The 9,975-nt window shown below is 35.8% G+C and overlaps 1 protein-coding gene across 1 annotated transcript; it reads right to left on the reverse strand.

Annotated features, from left to right (window-relative positions):
• Positions 1-3,189: 3,189 nt before the first annotated feature.
• Positions 3,190-6,674, reverse strand: LOC141328387 (uncharacterized). The gene is made up of 2 exons (XM_073835392.1): positions 6,545-6,674; positions 3,190-5,893 (listed from the first exon to the last, which is right to left on the reverse strand). Exons 1-2 carry the CDS (start codon positions 6,549-6,551, stop codon positions 3,753-3,755), a joined length of 2,148 nt encoding a protein of 715 aa, XP_073691493.1. The 5' UTR covers positions 6,552-6,674; the 3' UTR covers positions 3,190-3,752.
• Positions 6,675-9,975: the final 3,301 nt, after the last annotated feature.

The following is a 9,975-nucleotide window of genomic DNA, read 5'->3' on the forward strand; positions in this document are numbered from 1 at the left end:
TTTCATTTTCAGAAACTCGTTAAAAAAATAAATAAAAGAGAACCGTGAACTTGATGTAACAGCAGAAAGTAGGCAATTGCCATACAAAAGATTGATCTTTAAATTAGACTATTAAATACGTTTAATCAACTACACAACTATCTAACATACTTTTTGTATTATTGACTCACTATTTTCCTATTTAATACTGTAAAGCTGCTTTGACACAATCTGTGTTGTTAAAAGCGCTATATATAAATAAAGGTGACTTGACTTGACATACATTTTGTAAAAAGAAAAAAGTACCCAGTTCATAGAAAGTCTCTTATTATTTGCTGGTTCATTATTACAAAAGAAATATAAAGAAAAAAGTAGGCTACCCAGTTCATAGAATAACTTCATTTGTGAAACTAATGGTCCTAAACAACTAAACGTAATCAAATAATCATTAAACACAACAATTGTTTTTGCCGGATGAATGGAGGAGATTTGTTCAAGTAAAAGTCTCCTCTCTCACTGAATACAAGTTATTCGTAAAATTACACATTTATTCATAACTGAAGCTGACATTTACCTCAAATTCATGCTACACTCAAACATTATTATGCAAATAAATATATGCTGGACAGCAAAAAGCAAATAATAGAGCAGAAAAAGAGGACTCACCGGACATCTCTCTCTCTCTCACGCTGCTCCGCTCTATAACTCGCGCATGCGCACATCGAGTGATCGTCTTCTTCAGTCATGGAGGCTGGCATCCAACTTTGGTGCATATCGCCATCTACTGGGGGTTTGGAGTATGAGCTCTGTTTTCACGAGGTAACGCAGGAAGTGGGGATTGGATGTTTAGGAATGGACAGAATGGGGGGAGATGAGGAGAAAGAAAAAAGAACTGAAAAAAAGCTAAATTGTATGTAAAGTGTATCAATACTTCATATCCTTTATATTAACAACTTGGAACATTTTCCATATATATTGTGTTGATTCCTATTTTCATCAAGTCATTTTTAAATTGTAAACTTTCTCTTTTGTATGCTCCACAATGAAATATAACATGTTCTATAGTCTCCGGCTGACCACATTTGCTACATTGTCCATTGTCGTGTTTCCCTATAAACTGTAGTGATTTATTTAGTCCTGTATGTCCAATTCTCAGGAGAGAAATGATTGTATCTTCCTTTCTATGGTCAAAGCTTGTTCTAATTAAACTTACTTTATGTTGTATGGTCAAGTCACCTTTATTTATGGTGTATGGTGTGCATATGTCGTCCTTTATGTCCTTTATCCCACTGGATGTCGTGGACTCTCATGATTTTGGCTAATGCAGGGTAGCCTACTACTGAATGATGCGCATCAGAGGGGACTTAGAAGTGGCTATAGACAAAGCTGACTGATAAAGAAGTGTGTACAAGCCTACGCCGTATACCTGATGCCTACATTATTAATAAACGCTGGTTAAGCAGTTGATTCCCACTTTTCTGACGTGATGTGATGAGAAAAGGAAGAGAGTTCTGCTAAAGTCAGGTTTGAACCCCAGTTGATCGTATCATGTGCTACAACTGTGTGCAATTCTCTACAAACTACGCCACTGCAGACACTGCTTGACTCTGTCCGACCAGATGAAATAAACATGACACAAGTGTGTTCATTCTCACAATTTAACTACTTTTTTTTCTGCCAATTTAACAACCTTTTTTCTCGCAAATTAACGACTTTTTTCTCGCAAATTAACAACTTTTTTTCATGCAAATTAACGACCTTTTTCTCACAAATTAACAATTTTTTTCTTGCAAATTAACGACTTTTTTCTCACAAATTAACGACTTTTTTCTCGCAAATTAAAATTTTTTTTCTAGCAAATTAACGACTTTTTTTCTCGCTAATTAACAACTTTTTTCTTGCAAATTAACGACTTTTTTCTCACAAATTAACGACTTTTTTCTCGCAATTTAACAACTTTTTTCTCGCAAATTAATGACTTTAATCTCGTATTATAATGACTTTAATCTCGCAATTTAAGGATTTTTTTCTGGCAAATTAACGACTTTTTTCTCGCAAATTAACTTTTTTTTTCTTGCAAATTAACAATTTTTTGCTTACAAATTAACGACTTTTTTCGCACAAATTAACGACTTTTTTCTCCCAATTTAACAACTTTTTTCTCGCAAATTAATGACTTTAAAATCGCAATTTAAGGACTTTTTTCTGGCAAATTAACTATTTTTCTCGCAAATTAACAACTTTTTTTCTCGCAATTTAACGACTTTAATCTCAACATTTAATCTCGACTTTTTTTCTCACAATTTAACCACTTTAATCTCGAGATGGTTTTACATTTTTTTTATTGCGTTGCCCTAATCCTCTTCCGTAGAATAATGCATCCATTGCAGAAGATGCTCTAATTTACATTTACAACATTTATTTTACCCACCAAACATGTTAGAAGCACACACACATAAATTGAAATAAAATAAATAAAAACACTAAATAAAATAGCATCACATGACGATGCCAGAAAAACAGAGAAACAAGGTTTGAATGGTCAAGCTACAATTTACTAAAAATGGTGATGTGACGTTTGACACAGAAGCTTCGAATAATAATATTAATCAACTTAACAATATTCTTAACTAACTTGATCATCTATGCATACATGAATCATGCTTGTACTTTTGTTTTTTAAGTTTTCGTAGCACAAATTAATTTATTTTATGAAATTGTCCGAAAATCGCTTGGACATCTGGGATGCGAAAGAAACGTTTTCCACCTTTGACCACAAGATGTCATTAGTGTACAACGTGTTGGAAAGCTTTGAGCAATGAGCCCTATTAGATACAGTTGAGGGGAACCCTTTGGTGCTTCGAAAAGCTTCATTTTCCCATTACTACTAAAAAGTAGAAAACAAAAAATTATGTGTTCTTCCTTCTTTTTTCCCCCAAAGATGAACCCTATCTGGCCGGCCATTGGTCCCTTTATCCGTGTCAGACTTAACTTGTTTGTAGACTTAACTTTGTTGTAGTCTAGAATCTAGATATTGCAGCGAGTGGAGCTTGAGGGAGCGACTGCGGTTTATGCTAGAAGGGATACAGCTCTGGCTACTGGATGCGCACATCAATCTAACATTAGGCCTATGACATTTCATTTCGTCTCGTTTTCGTCAATGAAAAATAAAGAGACATTTAAGCATAGTTTTTATTTTGTAGACACCGTTTAGTCTTGTTTTTTTATTCATCAACGATATTTCACAATACATTTTATATAGTCATTGTCACATGACCAGCATTTTCGTCTCGTCTCATTTTCATCACATGAAAAAGGTTCGTTGACGACAATATTTAGTCAGAATTTTTGTTGACGAAAGCAACACCACTAGACACTCAAAGCGTTTTACAGTGTCAGGGGTATCTCCTCATCCACCACCAGTGTGCAGCATCCACCTGGATGATGTGACGGCAGCCAGAGTGCCCCAGAACACCCATCACACATCAGCTTACTGATGGAGAGGAGACAGTGTGATGAAGCCAATCAGAATATGGGGATGATTCGGAGGCCATGATGGTCAGAGGCCAATGGGCAAATTTGGCCAGGATGCCGGCGACACAGCTCTACACTTTTTCAAAGACATCCTGTGATTTTAAATGAACACAGAGAGTCAGGACCTCAGTTTAACGTATCATCTAAAGGACGGTGCTTTTTGGCAGTATAGTGTCCCCGTCACTATAATGGGGTGCTAGGACCCACACAGACCACAGGGTGAGCACCCTCTGCTGGCCTCACGATTTCTCTCCAGTGTGGATCCTCTCATGTCTTTTTAGGATTTTTGATAGTCTGAATCTCTTGTCGCAGTGTGAACACACATAAGGTTTCTCTCCAGTGTGGATGCTCATGTGGCACTTAAGTGGTCCTTTTTGTGCAAAACTGATTCCGCATTGATCACATGTATAAGGTTTCTCTCCAGTGTGGATTCTCTCATGTCTCTTCAGGGCTCCTGTCAGTCTGAATCTCTGGTCGCAGTGTGAACACTTGTAGGGTTTTTCTCCAGTGTGGATCCTCTGGTGCAGTTTTAATTGTTCAGCTGTAGTAAAAGTTTTTTTACACTCAGCGCACATGTAGTCTCTCACACCAGTATGTATTTTCTGATGTACTTTCAAATGGTGTAGATGTGAAAAACTCTTTCCACATAAATGGCATGAATATGGCTTCTCCTTTGTATGAACTCTCAGGTGTGTCTTCAGGCTTGAAGCCCACAAAAATGCTTTGCCACATTGATCACATGTGTGCAGATTCTCTCCAGTGTGGATGATCATGTGTGCGTTAAGGTGTACTTTTTGTGCAAAGCTCTTTCCGCATTGATCACACGTGTAAGGTTTCTCTCCAGTGTGAATCCTCTCATGCAGTTTTAATTGTTCAGCTGTAGTGAAAGTCTTTTCACGCTTAAAACACATGTACTCTTTCACACCGGTATGTATTTTCTGATGTAATTTAAAACTTTGTAGATGTAAAAAGCTCTTTCCACACAAATGACATGAATATGGCTTCTCGTTTGTATGAACTGTCAAGTGTGTCTTCAGGGTTGAAGCCCACAAAAATGTTTTATCACATTGATCACATGCGTACAGTTTCTCTCTGGTGTGGATGTTCATGTGGACCTTAAGATATGATGATCGTGAGAAACTCTTGCCGCACTGATCACATGTGAACGATTTCTCTTCAGTGTGGATCCTCTCATGTTTTTTTAGCATTTCTGAGAGTCTGAATCTCTTGTCGCAGTGTGAACACGTATAGGGTTTCTCTCCTGTGTGGATGCTCATGTGACTCTTAAGTTGTCCTTTTTGTGCAAAATGATTTCCGCATTGATCACATGTATAAGGTTTCTCTCCAGTGTGGATTCTCTCATGTCTCTTCAGGCTTCCTGACTGTCTGAATCTCTGGTCGCAGTGTGAACACTTGTAGGGTTTTTCTCCAGTGTGAATCCACTGGTGCTGTTTTAATTGTTCAGCTGTAGTAAAAGCATTTTTACACTCAGTGCACATGTAGTCTCTCACACCAGTATGTCTTTTCTGATGTAATTTCAAACTGTGTAGATGTGAAAAACTCTTTTCACACAAATGGCATGAATGTGGCTTCTCCTTTGTATGAACTGTCAGGTGTGTCTTCAGTCTTGAAGCCCACAAAAATGCTTTGCCACATTGATCACATGTGTGCGGATTCTCTTCAGTGTGGATGATCATGTGTGCGTTAAGTTGTCCTTTTCGTGCAAAATGATTCCCGCATTGATCACATGTGTAAGGTTTCTCTCCAGTGTGGATTCTCTCATGTCTTTTCAGGACTCCTGAACTAATAAATCTCTGGTCGCAGTGTGAACACTTGTACGGTTTTTCTCCAGTGTGAATCCTCTCATGCAGTTTTAATTGTTCAGCTGTTATAAAAGTCTTTTCACACTTAAAACACATGTAATCTTTCACACCAGTATGTATTTTCTGATGTACTTTCAAACTTTGTAGATGTAAAAAGCTCTTTCCACACAAATGGCATGAATATGGCTTCTCCTTTCTATGAACTGTCAGGTGTGTCTTCAGGGTTGAAGCCCACAAAAATGTTTTATCACATTGATCACATGCGTACAGTTTCTCTCTGGTGTGGATGTTCATGTGATGCTTAAGAGTTGCTGATTGTGAGAAACTCTTCCCGCACTGATCACAAGTGAACGGTTTCTCTCCAGTGTGAATCCTCATGTGATACTCCAGACTTTGTTTGTTTGCCAAACTCTTTCCACACTGAGTGCAGGTGACAAATTTCTTGGCTCTCCTTTTCTTTAAATCTTTCTGCTTGGTTTGAGAGCGACTCATTTTGACATGATTTCTCTCATCAGCTTCACTCAATTCTTCATTCTCCACTTTTTCTTCAATCAACTCTGAAATGAAAGTAAAAACATTTCATTTTCAGAAACTCGTTAAAAAAAAAATAAAAGAGAGAACCGTGAACTTGATGTAACAGCAGAAAGTAGCCAATTGCCATACAAAAGATTGATCTTCAAATTAGACTATTAAATATGTTTAATCAACTACACAACTATCTAACATACTTTTTGTATTATTGACTCACTATTTTCCTATTTAATACTGTAAAGCTGCTTTGACACAATCTGTGTTGTTAAAAGCGCTATAAATAAAGGTGACTTGACTTGACATACATTTTGTTAAAAGAAAAAAAGTACCCAGTTCTCTTATTATTTGCTGGTTAATTATTACAAACGAAATATAAAGAAAACAGTAGGCTACCCAGTTCATAGAAAGACTTCATTTGTGAAACTATTGGTCCTAAACCACTCCGTAATCAAATAATCATTAAACACAACAATTGTTTTTGCCGAATGAATGGAGGAGATTTGTTTAAGTAAAAGTCTCCTCTCTCACTGAATACAAGTTATTCATAAAATTACACATTTATTCATACATGAAGCTGACATTTACCTCAAATTCATGCTACACTCAAACATTATTATGCAAATAAATATATGCTGGACAGCAAAAAGCAAATAATAGAGCAGAAAAAGAGGACTCACCGGACATCTCTCTCTCTCTCTCTCTCTCTCTCTCACGCTGCTCCGCTCTCTAACTCGCGCATGCGCACATCGAGTGATCGTCTTCTTCAGGCATGGAGGCTGGTATCCAACTTTGGTGCATATCGCCATCTACTGGGGGTTTGGAGTATGAGCTCTAATTTCACGAGGTAACGCAGGAAGTGGGGATTGGATGTTTATGAATGGACAGAATGGGGGGAGATGAGGAGAGATAAAAAGAACAGAAAAAAAGCTAAATTGTATATAAAGTGTATCAATATTTCATATCCTTTATATTAACTACTTGGACCATTTTCCATATATATTGTGTTGATTCCTATTTTCATCAAGTCATTTTTAAATAGTAATCTTTCTCTTTTGTATGCTCCACAATGAAATATAACATGTTCTATAGTCTCCGGCTGACCACATTTGCTACATTGTCCATTGTCGTGTTTCCCTATCAACTGTAGTGATTTATTTAGTCCTGTATGTCCAATTCTCAGGAGAGAAATGATTGTATCTTCCTTTCTATGGCCAAAGCTTGTTCTAATTAAACCTACTTTATTTTGTATGGTCAAGTCACCTTTATTTATGGTGTATGGTGTGCATATGTCGTCCTTTATGTCCTTTATCCCACCTTTCTTGCCAGATTTGATTTAGAGCTGTTTTTATTATTCTCTTGACTTCAGATTTCCCCAGAGGGAGATCCATTTCTGTGTTATCATCAGAGCCGGATTAAATTCCCACTTCATGACCCGCATGTTTAATATTTGCGACTGACACCAGCGATTATATGCGGCTATGCGGTGGAGATGCGTTCCCTGTCAAACATCATTCTGCATTTATTAGGTAATTTTGTCAAAAGAAATGTTCATGATTAGAAGAAAAATACAGATTGTACTTGTTGTGATTTATTTTGTCTTTCCTTTATACAGATTAGTTTCGTTTTCGAAATATTTTAAATTATGTCAGTGATTCTGCGATGTTAAATATGATAGATAATAATTTTATTTCGATCTACAGTGTAATAAAAGTTAAGAAAAATATTAGCCTGTAGCCCTAAATATATATAGACTACAATCTAATTCCTTTTTTCTTAACTTTTAACTTTTTCTAAAAATGATCAATAATATTTAAATCAACTTAATAGGCTAGCTTAACGAATTTTCTTATACCAACATAACGAATGCACTTCAAAAAAGTTTTCATATAGAAATTCAGGAATCACAAATGACAAAATAATATTATTTTATATATATTAATAAGGAACTTATAGTGCTTTGAAATTATTAAGTAATGTTTCATTTCGTTCGTTTCGCTCTCTGGAAATGTAAAGAAAACGTATTGTTTTTACAAGGATTTCGTTATTAATCCCCTTAAACAAGCATATATGAGATAATTTATATATTATTGCTTGAATAAACTTTTAAAAATTGTGCTAGAAATTTTAATATTAAGGAAATTAAACAGACCTAGTCATTTGAAAAGACATAGTGAAATGTGTCTAATAATTCTATATATATAGTAGCCTATAAAAATGGTACAATGGCATGCTCAGTTCAACGTGTTGGGAAATCGGGCATTTTGTCCCACCTCAGCATTTATTCTACAGTTAATAACGCTTAACATTCAAAAGGTAAATATTATTCAGCCAATAAGTATATGTATTTCATAGAAAATCGTGTCTAGTACTATATAAATTACAAAGGTTTAATTGGCATCTTTATTTCAAACGACCCGACCGACAGCGACCCGAATATCATTAAAAATATTTTTTTATTCGTAACCGCGCGTGACCGCAGGCACCTGCTCATTTTGGATCAACCCGCGCATCACTGATATATCCTATACAGTCATGGGCTGGCGTTAATGTGAGGTAATGTAACAGTCTATGGTTAAGATAAACATTGTCACTATTTTTAGTTAATTAATAAATATTGAAATAAATTGTAGATAGGACATTTGTACATTTTATTTTATTTTTATTTTTTATTTATTTTTTTATTTGTGTCCCCTCTGTCTGGGCCCCATCCCGCCAATCTGGCCCTAGGCACGTGCCTAGTTTGCCTTTGCGTTAATCCGGCTCTGGTTATCATGCCTCAGAGCCCTCTTTGCCAGTTTATCCACTTCTCCATTACTTTCTATTCCTACATGTGCCGGAACCCACATAAATGCTTCTATTATGTTTATATGATTGATTCTGTACAGGTTCTGTAATATTTCTGTTAAAATGTCTTCTCTAGTCTCTGATTTTCCCTTCATTAGACTATTAAGGGCTGATAGAGAATCTAAACAAATTATTGTGCATGTTTGTTTTGTTTCTTCAATCCATTGCAATGCATTGCATTGCAGGTAATGCTAATGTTGGACTAATGTTGAGCTTAGTCAAGTCAAGTCAAGTCAGCTTTATTTATATAGCGCTTTTAACAATACAGATTGTGTCAAAGCAACTGCACAGTATTTAAACAGCACCATAGCGTGTAAGCAGTGATGGGCAAGCTACTTGGAAAATGTAGTGAGCTAAGCTAACAGTTACTCTTCATTAAATGAAGCTTAACTACACTAAAGCTACAGCCTTGGGTAATGTAGCAAGCTAAGCTACAGCATCATGGCAAAAGTAGTTCACTACATCTAAGCTATTTTTTAAAATTTCATTTTTCTATTGAACCAACATCATACCAAGTCAATGCTCTCTCAGTGATCAATTAAATTGTCAGTCATACAGGCATACACGTTCAGTTTAATTGTTTATTTAACCACTCTTCCAAACCAATTTGGCAAAAAAAATCTGTATCATGTACACGCCTGGATTTATCTCATATTTTGGGGGGTTGAATTCTTTCTTGAAAAAAATAAAAACAAAAAAAGCAATGGCACCAGTTTCACAATATTAAACGAATAAAACAAGGAAAACACAAAATTTGTAAATAAAATAATTGTATACATATTATTGAATAACATAGTCTATATATGAATGGGTGTTCGTCAACTGATTGCATGTCGTCAGAGTTTACAGTGTTGACAGCTTCGTAAAAAATAGCCTAATGGAAGCGATGTAGATTTGTTGTATATAGCTACTAAAATATGACAGACCGCACAAAAACAGCACTTTAATTTACTGCCGTGTTTGAACAAAGTTAGTGACTGATTTCATGAATACAGGAGCCTGTTTTAATTGTCAGAATCTATAGTACATAACAAATACAAAAATAAAAACAAATCACAAACTTTTGCAGTCAAGACTGTGAATAAAAGTCTTGAAGTCTAGAAGTGTGGAATGTAAGCCAGATTTGGCCCAGACTCTGTTACTATCTGGGAAGCAAAGCTAAATTCTATTGTAAATTTGTAAACTGACAGTAAGAATATATAACCGAGTCAAGCGGCTATTTTCGTTTGCAGAAGGTAAAACACATTAACGTAAATTGTAAGTC

Source organism: Garra rufa, chromosome 1, assembly GCF_049309525.1.
Source record: "Garra rufa chromosome 1, GarRuf1.0, whole genome shotgun sequence".
Classification (NCBI taxonomy): domain Eukaryota; kingdom Metazoa; phylum Chordata; class Actinopteri; order Cypriniformes; family Cyprinidae; genus Garra; species Garra rufa.